The sequence below is a fragment of the Ammospiza caudacuta genome, chromosome 6 (genome assembly GCF_027887145.1).
Source record: "Ammospiza caudacuta isolate bAmmCau1 chromosome 6, bAmmCau1.pri, whole genome shotgun sequence".
NCBI lineage: Eukaryota > Metazoa > Chordata > Aves > Passeriformes > Passerellidae > Ammospiza > Ammospiza caudacuta.
In genome coordinates, this window is record NC_080598.1 from 62741561 (window position 1) to 62762877 (window position 21317).

General features: G+C 41.7%; 1 protein-coding gene across 2 annotated transcripts; it reads left to right on the top strand.

The window, feature by feature from the left end:
* The first annotated feature begins 4277 nt into the window (after nt 1-4277).
* Nucleotides 4278-20913, top strand: DLGAP5 (DLG associated protein 5). 2 transcript variants are annotated; one of them, XM_058807280.1, is made up of 18 exons: nt 4278-4521; nt 5626-5828; nt 6257-6349; nt 6768-6852; nt 8505-8603; nt 9334-9407; nt 11042-11334; nt 11766-11884; nt 11964-12084; nt 12513-12598; nt 13142-13302; nt 14028-14120; nt 15507-15711; nt 16723-16933; nt 17289-17346; nt 18481-18634; nt 18985-19034; nt 19698-20913. In XM_058807280.1, the coding sequence occupies exons 1-18, from the start codon at nt 4281-4283 to the stop codon at nt 19818-19820; spliced, it is 2469 nt and encodes an 822-aa protein (XP_058663263.1). In that variant the 5' UTR covers nt 4278-4280; the 3' UTR covers nt 19821-20913. The 2 variants fall into 2 exon arrangements, with proteins under 2 accessions (XP_058663263.1, XP_058663262.1); XM_058807279.1 differs by having other exon boundaries at nt 4281-4521; nt 15510-15711.
* The last annotated feature ends 404 nt before the right edge of the window (nt 20914-21317 follow it).

Consider the following 21317-nt stretch of genomic DNA (forward strand, 5'->3'; position numbering starts at 1 on the left):
GCGACCCCCGCTGCCATCTTAGCGCCCCCGCACCCCGCGGGACGCCAAGGCCAAGCCACGCCCCCGCGCCCTCAGAGGCTTCACCTCCCTCACTCCTCCAGCCAATGAGCGGCAAAAATGGGCGGGGAAAATCCCAAAGCAGCCAATGGAAATGAAGAGTGACCATGGGGCGACCAATAAGCATCCCGCTCTGGGGTTCCGGCGCTGTCAATCACCTGCCGCACTGAAGCCAATGGGAGCCGGGCATCCGCGCTGGCCAATGAGCGTTGGCGGGTGAGATTTGAAAGCGAGGCGGGGCGGCGCGCGGAGGGGGCTGTGCAGCGCGCGGGGCCGGGGCAGGTAATGGCGGGCCCGGGGGGACCGGGGGTCCCGCGGCGGGGCTTGGGAGCCTGGAGGGGCTTTGAGGGGTCGGAGGGGCCGTGACTCCCCGGCAGTGTGCTCCGTAAGAGTCCCGGCGTGGGGCTGGGCTGGCAGCGGTGCTTCTTCGCTGAGTTGCGGTGGGAGCAGCCGGAGGCGCTGGCGCGGATGGGGCTGAGGGGACGGTCCTGGGCTGGCCCCGCACGGCCGGGGCTGGGCTGGGCCCCGGGGCCCGGCTCGGAACCGTTGAGTTTTACTCAGTCTCCACCCGCTTGTATTTGTTTTGGTTCAGAGCAAATTTGGGAGAGGATTTTTAAAGGAGTTTTTGTAGGAAAACAGGTTCAACCGGCCCCTGCTTTTAACCGGTCCGGGAGAAACTACTTTTTTGAAGAAAAGTAGGGAAAAAAAAGTTTATTAAACAATAAAACTCTTTGCTGCTCTAAAAGAGATGACAAACTGAGAAAAGCCCCCTGCCCGGGTTGCAGTTGAGCTCAGTCAGTCTTTGCTCAGTTTGTTCAGTGCTGGCAATGTCGCAGGCCAGGCCCGTGGGTGCCGCTGCTCCCCTGCGTGTTCAGTCCAGAGCAGGTTTCAAGAAGTCTAAAGAAAAGGGAAAAAACTACAGTCTGGGGAACTTTCTTGCTTCAGCTAGCTAAAGTAACTAAAAGCAAAAGAGAGCTCTGTCCCGCTCTCTGTCCATCCGCAGACAACACAGTCAGCAGCAGGAATGCAGAGGAGGAGTGCAGAGTATGAAAACAAACTTCACACTATTTCTCTCCCCCCCTTCACTCTCTGGAACACGTCTTAAAAGTGCAAAACTTATTATTCAGCATAAAACAGAACGAGACAATTGGGGATAAAGGCATCATATAGTCAACACAGGACACCGCTTTAAAAATAGCAATACTTGCTCTTCCTGCTCTGTTTTCTCATTGTTCATCCTAAAATGTTTTCACGTTCAGGTTGCTCTTTGGTTCTTATTGTTGGTCAAGAGTGTCTGTTTTCCTTTGTTGTTATTTATGGAAATAAATTATCAGTTTTAAGTTTTGGTTAGTGTACGTTAGCCAGTCACAAATCCTTTGTCACAAGGATTCTGTTCACAGTCCTTTGTCACAAGGAGTCACAAACCCTCTGTTCCTTTCTTGCTCATGGTCATGTCCTGCTCTGTTTTCTCACTATTCAGCCTAAAAGAGCCCCTAAATGTTTTCATGCTCACATTGCTGTTTTGTTCTTATTGGTCAAAACTGTCTCTTTTCCTCTGCTGCTATTTATCAAAATTAATGATCACCTTTAATTTTTGGTACTATATGTTAGCCAGTCACATATCCTTTGTGTAAGCCCTCTGTCCCTTTCTTGCTAAGAGTCTTTACTTGAGTTTATGTCAATTTAAATACCAATTCATCATTTAGGCTCCTGTTTGGGCAAGATCCTCCTCAGGAACAGTAACCTGGGAAGAAGAGCAGACAGGTATTTTTGTTTTGAACTCATCTTTGGGATATTGAGCATGACATCCATTTTTAATGAGCCCACAGAAATCACTGGTAACCTTGCTGTTCTTAAAGGGTAAATTTAGGAACTTTGTCCTGAAAAAGGATGAATGTAGAGACTAAATTGCAGCTTTGAGGAATATTTATCATCCACTGGGCTCAAAAGGCTACTGCTTCTAGGACACAGATAGTAGAGATGTATTCCCACTGTTTTCATTATGGCTTTCTGTAATGCCATGGAATTACTAACAATTCTGTCATGAGTGACTCTGTGATTACTAGCAGGATCAGTTCAAATATGATTATTGGAGATGCTCATTAATTAACCTCCCTTAATCACTTATATGTAAAGCAGGGCAGATATGACCTATGAACTGCAGTGGAGGTTTTTTGCACTCATCATTAACTGGCATTTTTAATCAGTTTCTGAAAAGTGGAATGCAAGATGCAGGGTGAAGCCCAAGATATTCACAATTCAGGTGGTGCTGGTGTGGAGCAGCTCTTCCAGGATTGTGTGGAGGACATCCAGCCCCTGATTTGGGTTTTGATTTTTTTATTCCCCTTTAGTCTTTAATTTCCACTGAATGTTTTTCTCTCCTGAAAAAAAAGGAGCACAATGCACTGATTTTGGTTTCTGTCCAAGCAATTTTGGTTTCTGTTCTAAGCAATTCCAGGGAGTTGTGCAGGTGCTGTTGGTGCTGTGCAAGATTCTCCCTCCATGAACACTTCCATGGAGTGGGGACCAGGGAGCTGCCACTGATGGCATCTGAACAGGCTTGGGCTGAATTCCTTCTTCCAACAGCTCAGCTTCTCTCCTTGACTGCTTTTCCCATAAATAAATCCACTTTATTTCTGCATTATTTCTATTTTGCTGCTTTTTTTCTTCTAACATTTGGGTTTTCCAGCTGGGCTGCTGGTTGAGTTTTTGGCTTTTGGTGGCACACAGATGGGGAGGAGATGGAATTTAAGAAATCCTGTATAACCACTGTCAAGGCTTTTCAGTTCACTGAGGTTCCAGAGCATGCTGTCCTGAAATGGAGAGCCTCAGTAAATGACTCAATTGCCAATGAATTAATAACTGTTGGGTGTTTAGTTTTGTTGCAGACATCTTTATGGAAAATCCTTTCCTTAGGATTTTTCCTCCTGAGAAGCTGAAAGGCCTCAGAAACAAAATGTAAGCAATGATTATCTGCTGCTGTGGGATGCAACAGGTGCATCTGGGATTGGTCTCATGTGGTTGTTTCTAATTAATGGCCAATCACAGCCCATCTGGCTTGGACTCTCTGTCCAAGACAGAAGCTTTTGTTATGATTATTTCAGATTCTATTCTTAGCCAGTCTTCTGATGAAACCTTTTCTTCTATTCTTTTAGTATAGTTTTAATATAATATATATAATAAAATTATAAATCAGCCTTCTGAAACATGGAGTCTCAGATCCTCGTCTCTTCCCTCATCCTCAGAGCCCTGTGAACACCAGCACATAGTGTAGCTCTGTCACCCTTTCTGTAAAAGCTTACTTTACTGCTTACTGTGAAGCTGTTTTCTGTAAGTGGTGGGAGATGAGATGTGTCATGGCTGAGGTGGAAAACCCTTGACAAGCCAGGTTTCAGTGGGGGTGCAGGGGATAACAGAATCCCAGAATGGTTTGGGTAGGAAGGGACATTAAAGCCCATCTTGTTCTCCATGGGCAGGGACACCTCCCACTATCCCAGGTACTCCAAACCCCATCCAACCTGGCCTTGAACACTTCCAGGGATGGGGCAGCTACAGCAGCATCTCTGGGCACCCTGTGCCAGGGCCTCACCACCCTCACAAAGAAGAATTTCTTCCCAATATCCCACCTAACCCTGCCCTTTGTCTATTTACATCCATTCCCCTTGTCCTGTCATTCCAAACCCTCTGCACCTCTCCTGGAGCCCCTTTAGGTACTGTTAGCACAGCAAGTGCAAACCAGCTGACAATTGGCTTAAGGCTTCCTCAAGTTAAAAAAGATGGGAAAAATTCTGCTTGAAATAACTACTCTTTATTGCAGTTACATCCTGGAAACATCCTGGTTCTGATGGCAAAATTCCTTGCTATCAGATAGGTCTAATCTAAATGGAATGTTGCTTCCAAGTATTGTCCTACAGCTCTGTCATTTACTTGCTCATCTCCTTAATATGGAAAACAGCTGTGGAGAAAGCAGCCCAGCCAATCCCAGCCATGGGGGCAGTGTCCCCTCCTAATTCTGTGCCACACTGGGTGACACTCAACACCCAAACTGGTCCCTGGAATGAATAAAAATCATGAGAAATTGCTGAAAGAGTCATTGCTGAAATTGTCATTTGAGTTTTTCTGGTCATGTACAGAAATAAAGAATTCAGGGCTTTGCTCATAACATTAACAAAAATGGAAAACAAATCATGACAGTGTTTTGCTTGTTGTCTAAGGTCATCAGGATGGCTGCTACTTCCCAGTTTGCCAGTAGATACAAGAAGGATTTGAGTACAGAAGCCCTCAGGACCAAGCTTGCCCGCAGGAAGTCCATCCTCCAGAAGGAGAACAGGCACAAGCTCTTCGAAAAGGGCCGGCAGCTGGGGCTGGCAGATGTCAATGTTCAGCTCCCCAAGGACAGGGGAATTTCTGAGCTCAAGGAAACCAGGGACTTGTGCTCTCAAGAGAGCAGCAATGGGAAACAGAGTAAGTAAAGAATTGCTATAGATTTTTTTTTTACGTGTTAAAAATTGTAAGTAGGTTTAGTAGCGTTATCACAGAAACCTAATAACAGTCAACATTTCAATTTGACAAAAAAGTTGAAGATTTAAAACCCTATCAGCCTTTCCAAGTGTCAAAATCAAGACAATAAAATCTTAATACAGCTGTACCTTTGTGGTGTGAATGAAGCTTTGCTCTGGTTTGTCTGCAGCAGCTAAAGGAAGAATGCATTTTGTTATTAATATTCAACAGAGGTGCATTTATGATTGCTTTGTCCTTTAAGATGAGAAAAACTCCAGTCTAAAATACCATCTGATACACATGCCTGTCATGTACTTAAAGTGTGCTTAGCAATGGGCAATTTTATATTATATATAAAATTATTAATGGATAAATGCATTATATGATTGCATTTTGAAAATAGCTAGTTTTGGACAACTTCTTTTCCTCCCAGAAAACAGAGCCTGCATATATGATGAATTCTGCCCCCTGGATGCTTGTGGTCTAAGAAATTAAGTTAATATTTAAAAATGTTAACAAGTTATTGGAGGATAGTAATAGGAGTTCAGTCTGTATGTAATATTATCAAATAGGAAATTTAATAAGTTTGTCTTGATTATCTTTAATAAATTTCAACTTTAAGTGGATAATAATTTTTCAGGTAGACATAATTCAAATTTGGCAACATCTTAATGTTTTATTCTTTCATGTAACTTCTGCCTCATTTATTCTCATTTATTGGTATCTAAAGCTGAGTTTTCAATGACGTTGCAAGTGTTTGAATAGAGAAACTGGTACAAATAAACCAAATAAGAAGATGAGGTATTAATTTTCATACCAGTAACCTTGCAAGCCTGTGAAATGGGAGTGAGTTTCTAGTAATCCTCAGGTGGATATTTGGGGAATTCTATTTGTAAGCTGAAATTTACCATTGAATTCCCTTTTAGTGGGAAGGGTTAAAACTCGCTAGAGATTCCAGTCAGTTCCTCTTCTACCTTAGCAAAGTTTATTGGAAATTTCTGACTTCTTGTTGGCTCCGAAACCATCTTTATGATTTCCTCACCCATCTTTCCTGCATGTGTGCTGCAGGGGTAGCCCCAAGTGCAGGCACCAGGAGGATGAACGAGCGCAGGGAGATGCTGCAGCGCTACAAGGAGGAGAAGGAGCTTCGCAAACTGCAGGAGCAGAGGGAGAGAGCCAAGAAAGGGGTGTTCAAGGTTGGGCTCTACAGACCAGCTGCACCTGGGTTCCTTGCTGCTGAGGAACCTGCAGTGGCAAAGCCAAGAGAGAAGGTAACAATGAGAAAATATTTCATATCTCAATGAATTGCTTATGTGTACGCCATTTAAATTGATGTTTTTGTACAAGATGTGTGTGTTATTTCAAATAAACTGCTTATTTTGCAAATGCTTTATTAATGTTATGATCGGGGAGTAATATGGCTCGTTCTCTTTTCTAAACAAAGCTGGAAATAGTACTAATGATATGTGGATTTTTGTGTTTGTGATTATGTTCAGTTCAAAAATTGGAATGATTCATCCACAAATGAAAGAGCTGTGTTATTTTAGAACCAGTAACTTGTTCATATTTAGTCAAAGCTTTCACACTTGATGCATTTTGCACAGACATGTTGTTTTTCACATTTATGCTTCTTGCTCAGTCTCAGTGACAAAGGGGAAAAGGAGTTAATAAACTCTCATTTCCTTGGGGATGTTTTCAGGCAGCTCCTGCTTTCTCTGGAAGGATTACTCGGTCAAAAGCCAAGCTCCAAGAAGGGAAAACCATGATACCAACTGCACCTAAGTCCTCTACGGTTTGTTTTTTATGTATCTATAACTTCAGTGAATAAATTTAGAGAAAGGGATGAAATTTCAGACTCAGGGTAGTATCTTTACAAGTTTGATTATATCAGTACAAGCAGAAAAGAGCACAGGTTTTCTGGATCTGTTTGTCAGTCAGGTTTTTCAATATATTTAAACTGTTGCTTAAATATTTTTGTTCACTCTTTTTCTGACAGTTTATTAACTAGTTGGATAATGCACAATAACATATCCCTAAACCAATCTATTTTAAGTTATCCTTAATGTCTCTCTACTTTTTAAAGCCCTCTGTGCCAAATTATTTGACTTTTTTCTTCACTATAATCTAGGGTAGATAGATGAGGAAAGAAATTGGGCTGCTGATTTTCTGGAAATCTGATATTCACAAAAAACTTGGTTTTTTTCTCCTAGGTCAGTGCCCATGGGCAGAGTGTACACTCTACACAGGCAGGACATAAACAGATGAGTGCAGCCAAAGTGGCTGAAAAGGAGAAAGGTATGGAAATACAGCTGAACCTGAAAGTTGGGTATTTTTGGGGAGAAAGACCCACAGCACATTTTTGGGTGTAGGAAGGAAGGAGGAGGTTTTAAGATGGCCATTTCTACCAAGGGCAGCAGCTGGTGAATTATCAAGTGTGTGGCTCCAGGGCTCACAGGAGCTTGTTGCCTCCATAGGCTGGGGAAATGGAATGCAGGGCCCTGACAGTCCTGGTTACTGATTATTGCCCCTGGGAGAGGGAAAAGAAACAGGTCAGTAGGCAAATTGCACAACTGCCAGATGTCTCAGCTCCTGGAGCTGACAGAGGTTTGCCTCAGGAAGAATATCACAGGTAGTGTCTCATTCTGTGCCACAATTACAGGTATTTCTTAAGAAAACAGCAGTTAAAAATAAACAACCTGTGCCACCTTTAAGAGATTTGAATGCCTTGGATCAGAAACTCTTCTTCATAGCTCAGTGAGATCCTTAAGTGGATACAACCAAGTCATGTGGAATGTTGATGTTAATGCAAGATATTCAGTAATTCAGAGTGAAATGACTTTCACATCATTAATCTAATCAAGTCAGCAAGCTGCAGACCTTTAATTTCAGTAATGCCCTTGGTGAATACTGAAAAGATGTATTATTAGTATTTGATACAACAGTTAAAATGTTTAATTCTTGCAAAATGGTCATCCATTGATTATTTCTTTCTAAAATTGATTATTTCTTTTGTACTGAATCAAGGATATGCATTATATGTACTTAAACTTCCCTGCCCATGGCAGGGAGGTTGGAATGAGATGATCCTTAAGGTCCCTTCCAACCCAAACCATTCTGTGATTCTTTGAAACACCAATATAAAAATGTTTGGGAAGTGAATGTTTGATAAATCCAATGTTTAGTTATTTACCCAGTGATTTTTTTGGCCCAACTTTTCATTCTAGCTTGTATAGAATCACAGCTTGACAATAAAGACAGGAATAGCATGAACAGTTACCAAGTGGGGATTTCAGACAGGCAGGGAATGGAATAAAGAGCTCCCATGAAATTTGTCTGTGCAGGAAAGTGCTGTCATTTTAAAAGCCTGTTAGAAACAGTGCTAAAATACAAAGATGAAAATGATGATGATGATGGGTGATACAGTGCATGAACTTGTCATGTTTTATAAAATATTTCAGAGCAAATTAGTCTTAAGAGTACTTTGTTAGATTGCATTAAATTCTAACCTTGGAAATCTTTCATATAATGGCCAGGGCATCACTTTGTTACACCAATGGTTTGCTTTAGCTTCCAGCTGTGCCAATAACCATGGCAAAGATATTGATCTAAAAAACTTCATCTGTAAAACAGGGAGGGCCTTGACTCTGCTTGCAGGGAGCAGTGGGGAGCATTCCTTATTAATGTTATGATAAAGGAGTTTGTGCATGGCATCAAACACACAGATGGAGCTGTGCAGGAAAAGCACCTCCAGTCAGGATCCCTCAGTGCCTTGCCTGCATGCCAGGGCCTGGCTGTGCCCTGAACTGACCCAACCCTGCTCATTCTGACAAACCCATGCAACTGATAACTGCTGGTGCATTCCTGATTGCTATAAAATGGAAACTTTGTTATTACTTGAGTGCAGCTCCTCATTAAACTTGGAATCTCTGGGTTAATCTCTCTTGCAGTGTTGCAGCCTGCAGCCCAGCCAGCCCCAAGTGTGAGAGTCACCAGAGCAGCTGCTGCTGCAGCCAGGCAGGTGCTGAAACCAACTGCTGCTGCTGCTGGTAAGTGAGGCAGAGCTGTGAAGCTCAGCTGTACCTTAGACTGCATTTAAATCTTGCCAAATTATCATCTAAGAAAAGGCCTGAGTGCTGCATCACCCAGACTCTTGTCTGGAGCTCTACATCAACATGTTGAAACCAACACTTCCCACAAAGCCCATCAGTGTGGAGCATCCATGTCCACATGGTAATTACAGACTCAGAGAACAAAGCCAGCACTGGTACAGATTGGCACTTTGGCTGTTTATGGCCATAAAATTATTAAATGTGTGAGCAGGAGCATCTCTGGAAGAGATGAGAGCCTTTGTTCTTCAGGTGAGGAATTTCTCTCTGTCTGGGTTTGCCTGTTTACTGGAATTCAGTTCACCAACAGAATTCCTAAGCCATATTGAAATTAAAAATCTAAACTCAAATTGGCTTGACACTCTCTCTCCAACCTTTTAAGAAATAAGGTGACTTTTATTTTTACTATATGGCAAGATGTAAAGATTGATGGCTTAATGAGTTTGTTTTCTTTGTGATACATCTGTTACTACACTGTTAAATCCTAGGCCAGGCTTTTTTTTTTTGAATGAACTTTTGCAATGCTATTTCTTCCCTGTAGCCACCTCCCACCCAAGAAATAAAGCAGTCTATCCCTATCTTTAGCAACTGGATTTTTATGGCAGTGTTTTGGTGAAAGATTACATGAATCAGCTGCCTTTTTGACCTCTGGGAGTGTCTGTTTTTGTAGGTAACCAGTCACAGAGAAAGGCAGCAAACACAACAGGAAAGCAGAAGAAAACAGTAAAACCTGAACCCATAAAGGTAGGTCATGTAATAGTTGAAATGGAAAAACAGTAAAACTCATTTAAGAGCCAATAACTGTGTCATTGTAGCTGAAGTGCTCAAACATAAAAGCAATAATTTCAGTAATAAGCTCGAATTTGGGAAGGACTTGTATGTATTTATAATGCCATATTTTAAAATTTAAGATCAAATTTAGTGCTCATGTAGAATCACAGAATGCTGTGACTTACAGGAGACCCACAAGGATCATCCCAATCCAACTCCTGGCCCCTCACAGGACAACCCCAAGAACCCCACCATGGATATGGACATGGCTGATGAATTATCTGATTACTAATCAGGATCTGGACAATGATTTAAAATAGACAAGAAGTTCTTGCATGACATATCTGATGTTTTAACTAGTCAAAAAAATAAAATTGCTTTGCTGGTTTGATCAAGCAGCTGTAAATTTTTGAAGTGTATTCTGAATGGATCATTTTCCTGCTCAGGTAACAGTATGAGACTCTAGAAGCTGAGAAATAAACACATTTTAAAATTTAGGGTTTTAATAAAAACCTAAATTTTAGGTTTTGAACCACCAAAAAATAAGGCTGGAAATGCTGTTCTCTGCAAAGGAGAGCACTATTCTCTGCATGATTTACAGCTCAAGGCAATCATTGTGGCTCTTGGTGTCATCACTTCCAGAATTTTTTATGCATTTCTGTGCAACAGCTATCCCTGATTTTTTCCTCCTTTTGCTCCACTCTTCCCTCTCACACCTCCCATCTCCACCTTGTTCCTGTAACTGAGCTGTGCTCTGGAGTGTTTGAGATTGTGCAACCACACCCAAACAGGAGGTGAGAGCACTTTTCTCTGCCTTGGACAAGCACCTCTTCACAGGCAGGAGTCCCTGCCAGTTGCTAACCACAGGCAGCTCATTGGAAATGTTGGCTAAAAGCAAAATTCAAGGTTTACATTCCTAGCAGAGGTGACTGAAGTACAACAAGACTTTCAGTGGGTTGAAGATGCATATTTTCTTGAGAAACACCCAAAGTTTTTCTGGCTGGCTTGAGCTAACAATCTCAATTGGGTAGCTCAGAAATGTGTTCTGTGTGACCATCTGGTCACTCATCTCATAAGAATGTGAATTATTGTTTAATTTTTTTCTCCTCTTTTAATGACATTCTGTGGTGCTAACTGCACTTGGGTTGCATTCCTCAGCTATCAGCCTATTCCAGTTTGCATTCAGTCTTTGGATTGGAGTATGTGCATAAACTATGGTTATTCAACAGTGCCAGTTGGGTTTGGAGTCAGTAATTCTGCTCTTGAGGGTTTTATCACCTTAAAGCTTTTATTTCTAGCAGAGGGAGCAAGCATTTGTCAATTTTAATTATTGTTTTGGTTGGTAAGGTGTTCTGCTTTAGCCCCTGGAGTGGATTGCTGCATTCTTTGTAGTGAAGTGTTACTTCTGTCTCTAGAATTATTTGCAGGTGTCAGAAAATGATTGGACTTGTTGGTAACTCATCACTTGTGTCCAGGTGTGCTGGTTTAGGAGCTGATTTACCTTAAGCTGTTCCCTTCCTGGTGGCTGTCAGACACTCCTGTTATAATTCAGCCCATGCCTATTGCAAACACATGATTTGATGATTTGTCTATCTATGCTGTTACAGATAATTTCTTCTGAACATGAAGTGGAGACAAATGCTGGAGTGGAACCAGAGCTGAAAAGTTCTGTTGCTGATTCCAAGCACTCAATGCCAGTAGAACTTCAGCAAGAACAAACCTCAGTGGAAAACACCAATTTTTCTCCAAGGAGACCCAGAACACGCTCCTTTGCTCCTCAAAACTTTGTGTTTCAGCCTCTGAGTGGATTGGCAACCTACACTGTGACACCCATGTCTCCTTCAAGGGCAAATGCTTTTTTGACACCCAGCGCTGTCTGGAATTTTTCAAAATCTCCCATGTAAGTCTTCCTTCTAATGGGGCCTAAAATGCAAGTGAACCTCTGTGGGGATACCAAAAATCATTTTTCTGTAGAAAAAGATTCACTCTTTAACAAAGTGTTGTGGTGTTGTAACACCTGATCTTTATGGTTTCTATCATTGTTTAAATATGGACTTAACACAACAGCAGAAATGGGTGAATTTATATGGATATAATAATGGATATGGATATAATCAATATAATATAACAGATAGGGATATAATCCATTATTCTGTCCATGCTTGAGTAGCAGCTGTCAAAGACTCTGCCCTGTATCCATCTGCACTGATTTATTTATTTATTTAGTGTTCTGTGGAGGTTTGCCTTCTAAACTCTGCATTTCTGTGAAATTCGCCCATATTTGATGTCACTTTCTCACTGTGTCTTAACTAAATGTACTTTTGTTTCCAGCAAAATATTTGAAAAATCCAGTGAAACTAAAGCACAAAAGTCTAATTTAAAAAGTCAGCCTTCACCTTCTGTTAAAGGCATTCAAGAACAGCAAATGAGCACAAGTTTGGAAGGAGGAGGTAGGAAGTTCACATTTAGTTTATGCTGATGCTTTTAATTATCACCAGATTGTGAACAAATTCCTTTCATACTTTTCAGCAGGTGAATCAGATGAGAGAACTTCCACTCAGAGATCAAACAGCACAACTCCTGTCTCAACAGCACTTGCAGTGAAGTCAGATGATACAAGAGAGCAGGAGCATGATGTGCCCTATTTCAGGTTTGGCTTCACTTGTTTCACTTCCCTGATGTCCATTTGAAAATTCTTAATAAGAAAAATGAGACTTCTTCTAAAGATCAGCTTAATTTAATGCTGATTGGTGTCTGTCAGCTCTTACCTGAGTAGGCAGATATTCCTGCATTCTTTTTTATACCTTAAGGTACAAAAGGTAACTTTTGTACCTGTTTGCCTTGCACCTAAGTGCAAGGAAAGTAAAATTCTGGAGACTAACACCTTTTCCTAAGGATCATGAGCTTGAAAGCAGTAGAAAAAAAATTGCACCTCAGCCACTCAGCAAAATAAAACAATCCAATCTTCAGCTCAGAGGCTGTGGATTCTCTGAGAGCAAAAGGATATTATCATTAACAGGCACCACAAGTCAGGAAATTCTCCAAATCCTTATTTTTTCTCTATCCTTGTATTTTCAGAAATATTCTTCGGGCTGAGACAGAGAGGCTGCTGTCCCAGTGCCTGCAGTGGGAAGGAAACCTTGAGCTGGACATCCCAGAGGATGGTAAGAGTGAGCTGCAGTGGGCACCAGAAGGGTTCTGGGAGCTGAATGGGACAGAGAGAAGGACATGTATGTGCTGTTTGCAAAATAGCAAAAAATAATCTGCAAAGCTGTGCTAGAGAAAGTTTAGAGTTGGATCTGCCTCAAGATGCAAAATCTCCTATTCCTAAAATTTGTGTAGCACTTGCAGTGATGGTGATTGATAAAGTGAACAAAGTGCACATCAAAATAGTTGTTCTATTGCCAGTCAATATTTAAATGTAGGAACTTTAACCAAGCTGGTTTTTAAAAATAAGATTAGTTTTTAATGTGGAATATGTGCCCTTATCTGGGAAAATACAGATGACTCCAGCAATGCTTATCTTTAACACTTGAGAGAGAATTTTTTTTTTTTTTTTGTAAGAAGCAACTTCAGAGCATTTAATTGGGCAGGAAAGCTCCATCTGAATTGAATTGCAGGTTTGCAATAGGTGGGACAACAAATTCCAGGCTCCTCAAACACTTATTTATCCAAGAAATCTGTGTTTTTCTTCTTCTTGCTGCCAGCTAAAGACCTGATTCGCTCCACAGTTGGTCAGACAAGGCTGCTCATAGGAGAAAGGTTCAAACAGTTTGAAGGACTGGTTGATAATTGTGAATTTAAACGAGGTGAAAAAGAAACAACATGTACAGACCTGGATGGATTTTGGGATATGGTTAATTTTCAGGTATGTACTTGCTTGTTAACTTAGTAGGATAAAATTGATGGAGTTATTTATGAACCAAGTATTGATTTTTTTTTTTTTTAATATTCAGGTTTTATTTTTTATCTTTAATGTAAAAAATGCAGGTTTTTGTTTTAACACTTGGTGACAGTGAATTGTTCCAGTTGAGATACTATGAGTTATAATTCATTTACCAGTTCTGTGTTGTTTTCGGGCTGTGTGCCTTGTCTGTCTCTGGAATAATTATGTTGGGCCAAATTTTATTCTGTTTTGGAGTGAGGATACAGTCACAATGTCTACCTCCCAGTTTTTGGAGAATTCCTGAAGTTCACCTGAAAAGTAGGGGTCCCATTCTTCAGTATGAGAATAATGCAGAAATTACAATAACTCTATTTAGGGCTCGGCTTAGGTGGTAGAAAACCTTAATCTCTTTTCCTCTGTTGATGCTTTCTTTAGTTTCACAATGAAATATAATCTGAATTACCAAAAGAGCTCTCAACAAAGGAGTTTGTAAGTAATTAAATTAAATGCAGAGATGGACTTGTTATGGTCCTAGTCACAGGTTTGGTCCTAGTCACAGATTTTGACTTCTTTGCAGAAAGTATAAAAGTTTGATCTGCTTCTTCAGAAGTATTTGAGAGCTGTTTCCTGCAGGATGGAAGACTGCTTGTTTGAATAAAGGTTATTTTACAGTGTATTCTTTTGCTTTCCTTAAATGTGACCAACAGATTGAAGATGTGAATAAAAAATTTGATAATTTGGTGAAGCTCCAAGGCAATGACTGGCAGCCACTTGATGTCCCAAGCAAAGCAGTTGTCAAGGTATGAATAGCCCCTAAAGCACATCTTGCATGACTTCTTTAGATAGATTGAATATTAAGTGAAATTCCTCTCAGGGATTTTCTCCCTTCTCCCTCACCTCTCTTGTATTATTTGGCGGGTTTAGTCCCAGTTGCCTCTTTTGGCTGCTAAGATTAGAACTAAGAATTAACAATGTATTTTTGGAGTCATTGGGTTCTATGCTAGTAAGACAAAGCTCTTAAATTTAGGATGTAAACTTACTCTTCAGATGTAAAACAATTTATCTGGGCCACTGACATAACTGGGAAGTAAACCACCCAGGAATTTGGGAGTGAGTGCCAGTTTGGAGCAGGGAGTGCTCCATTGTAATGGCGTCCCATTAAGCCAGCACCATGGGTGGCTTTAAACTGCTGCTTCTCTAAGCACAAATGGAACTGACATTCTCCAAAATAAGTTAGTGCTTATTGCAAAATAAGCTGTAATGTGAGTTGTTTTATCTCCTCTTTAGTTTGAAATATAGAATTGCTTCTGAATATAAATTGTATTTGCATTGCCTAAACTCTTAAGTTCCTTGAGACTGCTTAACTAATTATAAAATTGAGGTGAAGATGGATAAGAAATTCCAGGCATGGGAAAACAGAGGGAATGTGGTCTGTGGGAGCTGCCCATAAATGCCAGAACTCTTCAGGTGGTACAAAACAAAACTTCCCTTGGAAAACTGAATGCCACGAGAGGCTTCACTGACTGCCTGGAGTCTGTCCTGTGGTTACACTGTGTCCCTGCCACTAGGAGTCCCTGCATCCCAGTGCTTCCAAAATCTTACTGAATTTATCAGGAAAAAAAGTTACATTGAGGATTTTTGAACTGCAGATTCATTTGAAAAAAAAAATATTGATGCTGTTAAGGTAACTCTGTGATGACAACTGGATGGCAGCCCAAGAAGTTCTGGGGATGGGCAGAGGCCTTGATGCATAAAATTGTAGAATTGTTGAGGTTGGAAAAGTCACCAAATTTAACCATTCCCCCAGCACTGGCAATGCCACCACCACTGTCCCCAAGTGCCACATCTCATGGCTTTTAAACCCCTCCAGGGATGGGGACTCCACCCTTCTCTGGGCAGCTGTGCTAGGGCTGGACAACCCTTCCAGTGAAAATACTTCTCCTGATATCCAATCCAAACCTCCTGTGGTACAAATTCATCCAATTTCTCTGCTCCTGTCCCTGGGAGCAGAGCCTGAATCCCCCCTGGCTGTCCCCTCCTGGCAGGAGCTGTGCAGAGCCACAAGGTCCCCTCTGAGCCTCCTTTTGCTCCTTGCTGTGTCTGTGGCAGCAGCCCCTGTGCAGAGGCTCATGTGCAGTTGCTCCTGTGCAGAATTGCAGGTGTGAGCCAGGTTTCTGTCGTTGCAGAAGAAGGCAGTGCCAGGTGCGGTGCCCAAGGCCAAGCTGGAAGCTGCTGCCAGAGCTGCTGCCCGGAGCCGCCTGGCCTCTGTCAAAGCAGCCATGAGGGACAGGATGAAGCAGGGGGGAGATGCTGAGAAGCTGCCAGAGACAGAAAAAGTGGTTTTTGAAGCAGGATTTTTCAGGATTGAAAGCCCTGTGAAAAACTTTTCAGGTAGGTGACAGTTAATTGTGATTTTTGTCATCTGAAAGGACCAAAGAGTTGAATCCATTTCACTGGGGAGAGGAATTGTGCTGTTTGTTCTGGCTGCAACTCCAGGACTGGACACACTGTTTCACCCAGTGCCTGATTACATCAGGGCTCCAAAGTGAACTGGGGTACATGAATGTGCTGATTTGAGTGGTTATGGCAGCATGAAATCCCTGCTTAGGCAGAGGTGAAATAGCTGGTTCATGTTTTCCCAGCATAAATTTAATAATGAAATTCTAATCTGAGCATGCCCAGATTCAGCTGATGAACCTCTTCAGCAAAGTCAATGCCAGCTCACATGCTCTAACTGCAGGACAGGAATTGGGATTTTTATTTTTTAATTAAACCTCTTGCAGCGCTGTCTTCAAATCTGCAAATAAAGTCCACTCATAATCTGTGCTCATGGTTAACAAGATTGTAACATAATCCAGTTTGCTGTAAAAGCTGTTTAATAGTTCAGGTTTTTTAACAGGTGCTCAAAATAGAACTTCATTTCCAGCATTATATCTTATTGACACCTATATGCAGCCAGTATTTCCAGTACTTCTGTTTCTCTCACATTTCTAGTACATAATTTGATTTTAAATTCCCTTTTTTGGGTGCAGATCTCTCTTCTCATGACAAAACTAACAATTTTTTTCATGTGCCCTTTTCTAAGTAGGGGGGAACTTCTGAAAAGCTTTGAGCAACACTGGATTTAAGCCAACTCCAGCAGAGACTCTGTTCTAAGCATCAGTTCTGAATCTGTGTCTTTTAAACTCTATTAAAATGGCCTGATTTGAGAGATGGAAGTTAAGAATTTCAATTTCTCTTTGCAAGTGTATGTAAGATTTCCATCTAATATTTGTATAAGATGATTCAGCAAGCAAAAAACAATTGTGTCTCTGGTTAGAATTGTAATGTGATCAGTTCATTTCAGTTTTTGGAAACTGCTGTAAGAATGAAATATGTATGAAATATTTATACATTTTCCAGGTTTGCTTCCAAGGACCCCTGGAAAACGGGCAAATCAAAGATCATCCATCAGATCTCTGCTTTCTTCTCCTCTCTGTAAGCCTGAGGATGCACCTGCAAAACAAACCCCATCAGCCCTCAACCTCCACCCAGCCCAGAGTCTGAAAATGGACCAACTTCCCACTGAGCAAACTCCCCCCCTGGATAAACTCCCTGAAAGTCTTGAACAAAGGTAGGAATGTTAAAGCAGCTTTTAATTAACCTTGTACAAATCATTTTAGAGCTGGAACTGAAAGACATGATGTTAAAACCCATTAAATGTTACCTTTCCATTTGGCAGTGATAAAGTTTGCAAAGTGCTTGTGACTTTTCCTTCCCTTAAGCAAATATTAAAGAGCTTTGCCCAAATGTAATTTTGCTGCTGGGGCAGAAGTTTGTTTGCCCAGGAAATTTGAGTTTGATGTAGCTCAGCAGTGCCAACCAAGGCAGCAAAACTGCAGAACAAATTGTAACATTAGTTGGACAAGTCAGAAGGTGATTGATGAAAATGATTGAGAAGGATTAAAATGTTTTGGTTTCCCTTCCAGCATTTCTGTGGCTGCAGAAGAAATGTGTCTGGCTGCTGGCACAGCAGAGGGAAATAAGGTAAGTCATGCATTGTTCATGGATGTGCTTTAAATACTCTGGTTTTACTAGCAAAGGAAAAATTCTTTTGATTACCCCAGCCCATTGGATTTCTGATCAAATCCTCACTTAGAAATCTTGTGTATTCCTCAGGGCAGTGCTTTTTACCTCTGGGTGGGCAAAGCTGGGGACTGCTGCAGTTTGGGGACCTTGTCTTGCTCTTCAGAGCTGTGTTTTGGAGGTCCTGGCTGCTCCAGGGGGACACTTGTCACTTGGACAAGCAATGTTCACCACCTCCTGCTTTCTGGTGGGGGTTTTTAAAATGCATTTAAAGTATAATAATGCATTATGTAATATAAGTAGTACAATAATAATGTAATATAATAATGCATTAAATGTATTTATGGACCCTGACTAAAAGCAACAGCACTCAGAGCATCCTCCACAGCAGAAGATTGGGCTCTTAATCTCCTTAATTAGTTAAAAGAGCTAATCCAAGTGTCAGAAATTCATATCCTGAAAAGTTTGAAGCCTTGGTGACATTGTTTGTGTTTGAGTAGCCTTAAAGAGCAGGAATGTGGCCTCTAGTTCAGGTGATGCTGTGCTACCAGGGAAAGTTGGTGCTTTGGAGTCAATCATCCTTTAGTAACTTTCATTGGAAATGGAGTCTTTAAATTTTATTTGTCACTGCTTGGATCTGTGCATGACTGCAGCAGTCATTTCCCCTCCCATCCCCCTACATATAATTTTTTTTTTAATCCTGATTACTAGTTTTTTATTATGGCTTTTACTACATCCTTTCTCTATTAAAATGAGTGTTGGTGATTTTCCTCTCTGGGGAAACCTTTCAGTGCTGCTCATGGGTTTTTCTGGAGGAAAAGTCTGGAGGAAAAGTCACCAGATAACACTTGAAGTTCAAAACCTTCTTTCCTGTTGAAGAACTTCCCTTATCCTGTCAGAGGGATTTTTAGGCTTTAAAGGGTTTTTGGGATTTGAGTCACAGCCTTCACCCTGAGCCTGGGCCTGCCTGTGCCTTGCTCAGTGCTGGAGTTAAATCTTTCCTGAACTGCCCATAAAATCTGTAGGGGAGATGTGTGGACTTGGTCTGACATAACAAGGACATGGCTGGGAACAGAGAAAATCCCTGTTTTTCAGGTCCTGGGAGATTCTAGCAGTGAATCAAAAGCAGTGGATGGCATGGAAGAGATGGAACTGTCTGCTGCAGAGCAGGGACAGGACATCACCATGTGCAGCCCAGAGAAGGAGACAAACCCTGCTCAGTCTGGAGAGCCACAGATCCATCAGCCAGGTGCTTCTCTCAGAGCTGCAGGGGTGCCATTGCTGGGGCCTCTGTTATCCTAAAAATTTATAATAATCTGAATATTACTCTTTGAAATCAGATTGATTTGTGGGTGCTGTTAGAAAAACCTCCCTTAGCTGATGTGACTTAAACACAAGTTGCACATGAGCAAACAGTGCCCCTGGATTTCTCTGTACAGTTTCTGAGGGACATGTGAAAGAGAAAGCCAATATAAAGAAATAAATACATTTTAGAGTTTGGATTTCTTCTTTTAATAAATACAGAAAGCATTACTGTGTTTTCAGCTTTGGCAGCATCAGACTAACTTTTTTTTTTTTTATTATATACTTATTTTTCAGATGTTTCCTGCAGTGATTTGACACTCATTGACAGAAATCCTTTTGATATGGTAAGTTGACCTTCAAGTTTATTTGACTAAGGCAAGCTGCACGTTGCAGGACTGTTCACCTTTGCTGCAGACTCAGTTGCTGCACAGAGAAAATTAAACTCTTAAAGATGTTATCAAGCCAATTGCTGTAATTTTAAATACAAACCACATTCCAGCTGTCTCCTTGCTGGGCTCACACTGGTGTTCCTTACTGCACATAAAGAGTGTAGGATGAATCAAGACATTTGTAGCAGGACCATGTCTGATTCTTGTCAGATTGAGCCTTTAAATTGTGTTTCTTACAAATTTCCTTTTAGATATTCATTAACAGCCTTTTTTTTCTTCCTGGAATTTTTTAAGTCTACCCCAAATCTTTTTTAATCACCTCAGCATTTAGAGCTGGAAGTAACATTCAGCAGGGAAAAGCAGATGTGCAAAAGCTTCCACATTTAATGCAATTAATAGAATTTGGGTGTAGGTTTTCTTGTGAAAAATCCTCTTTAAAATACAGATTACTGACTTGGTAAGGAGTGTCTTTCTTCAGCACAGACCATGTGTAATCACTTTTTATTTTATGCCTGGGAAATAAGCTTGTAAAACTGCTTTTGGGGAAAATCAGAGTCCTTTAGTGCTCTGTGGTTTAAGTGTTCCTCCAGCCCTGACTCCACTCTGCTCCTCCCACAGCCAGTGCTGGATGCTCAGCTCCCCTTCACTCCAGTCAAGACCAAAGCCCAGAAGTTTGCAGCAGCTGAAGTATTCAGTGACCTCATCGTGTTTTCTCCCATTGGTCCCTCTGGGGATCAATGAAAAGTGACTTCTATGCAAAATATGTAAATTGTATGAAGAGGAAGCCCACAGAGGGTGTCTGGGACACAATCTGCTACCCTGGAATGTGTTGAGAGAGGAAGAGTGGCCATGGTAGTGGATCTGATAAAGGGTTTGTATCATTTGATGGTGCAGCTGTGGTGCACCAAGCTCTGCTGTGCATCAGTAGTGGGCTGTGTTCTGGTGATCCCTGCTGTGTCCTCTGGCTGTAAATTCTCACTGCAACCTGAAGCATTTTTATGTTGGTATCATTTAATGTATCTCCTGTCTCCTCCAGGTTCTAAAACTGTTACCTTTGAGCTTTTCTACCCTGATATGACCTCATTGCTTGTTGTTATTACAAGGTGCCCACCCCACCAGCTGTGCCCGTGCCCTGTATGTGCTGGGATGGCACCTTTGGGGTGACAGCCAGCCTGGTCCCTCCCCAGAGCACTCTGCCATGCTCTGGGGGTACCTGTGCACCCCCAGGCTGCAGTGTCTGCTGTGTTCACACCTGCCTCAGCTCTGGCTCTGGCAGGGCTGGATGCATGCAGTTCTTCCCTGGGAAAGTTTTCCTGCTGTGTAAGAACCAGTGGATTTGTAATATGAGAAACTAACTCAGAACAAGGATTTCTAAGTCAGATAATACCTTTTCCTGGTGATGTATTGAAATAGGCATTGATATTATTTCCTTTAAGGATGCAGTTTTCTATTCAGTATCTTTATAGACCCATGTTTTCTACTTGTTTTTGACATGTTTATGCTCAGTCTCTTCTCTCATCTTGTTCGTTGTGCATTCCCCATCCAGACTGTAACATATTTGTGCATAAGGAACATGCCAGTTCTGTAGACTGTGGATTTGAGGAGAAGCATTACAGCACCACCACTTGTTATATTTTTAACAAATACCTCACTGGGCTTCTTGTCCCAGTGACCTGAGTGTAACACACACATCCTTCCACCAGCCTTGATCCCAAACCAAGCTGAGATTTCAGTCCCTCAGCAGAAAGTGGCTGCCACTGCCAGGGGTTAAGTTTTAACCTGGAAGCTGTGTACTGATTACACTGAATAAAGAGGAAGCTGATGTGTGCTGGAATTCATTTTCTTCATTTCTAACTCCAGTTCTAGGGATCCTTTTAATCACTTTCCTGCTGAGGAATGGTTTGGGTTGGGAGGGAACTCAATGCCCATTGAATTCCAGCCCCTGCCATGGGCAGGGACATTCCACAGACCAGGTTGCTCCAAGCCCCATCCAACCTGGTCTGGAACACTTCCAGGGATTCAGGGGCAGCCACAGCTTCTCCATGCTGGTGGTAGCAGTGTGCTGCTCTAGACTGCTGCATCTGCTGGGAATTTTAAGGACTCTGCTTGTAACTTGGCACTCAAAGCATGAAAGGAGTCACTGTTATAAAACAGCATGAGCCACATCAGAGAAAGCTTTGGAAACTTCAGTGGTGGCTGTTGCACTGTTGTTTTCCAGACAAGACTGCAGTGACTCAC

Excerpts from the sequence above, each read along its gene's own strand:
- DLGAP5 (XM_058807280.1), top strand. The coding sequence starts at position 4,281 with ATGGCTGCTACTTCCCAGTTTGCCAGTAGATACAAGAAGGATTTGAGT. Across the intron at positions 11,335-11,765 it reads AATTTTTCAAAATCTCCCAT|CAAAATATTTGAAAAATCCA; the intron begins GTAAGTCTTCCT and ends TTTTGTTTCCAG. Across the intron at positions 19,035-19,697 it reads ACAGAAATCCTTTTGATATG|CCAGTGCTGGATGCTCAGCT; the intron begins GTAAGTTGACCT and ends CTCCTCCCACAG.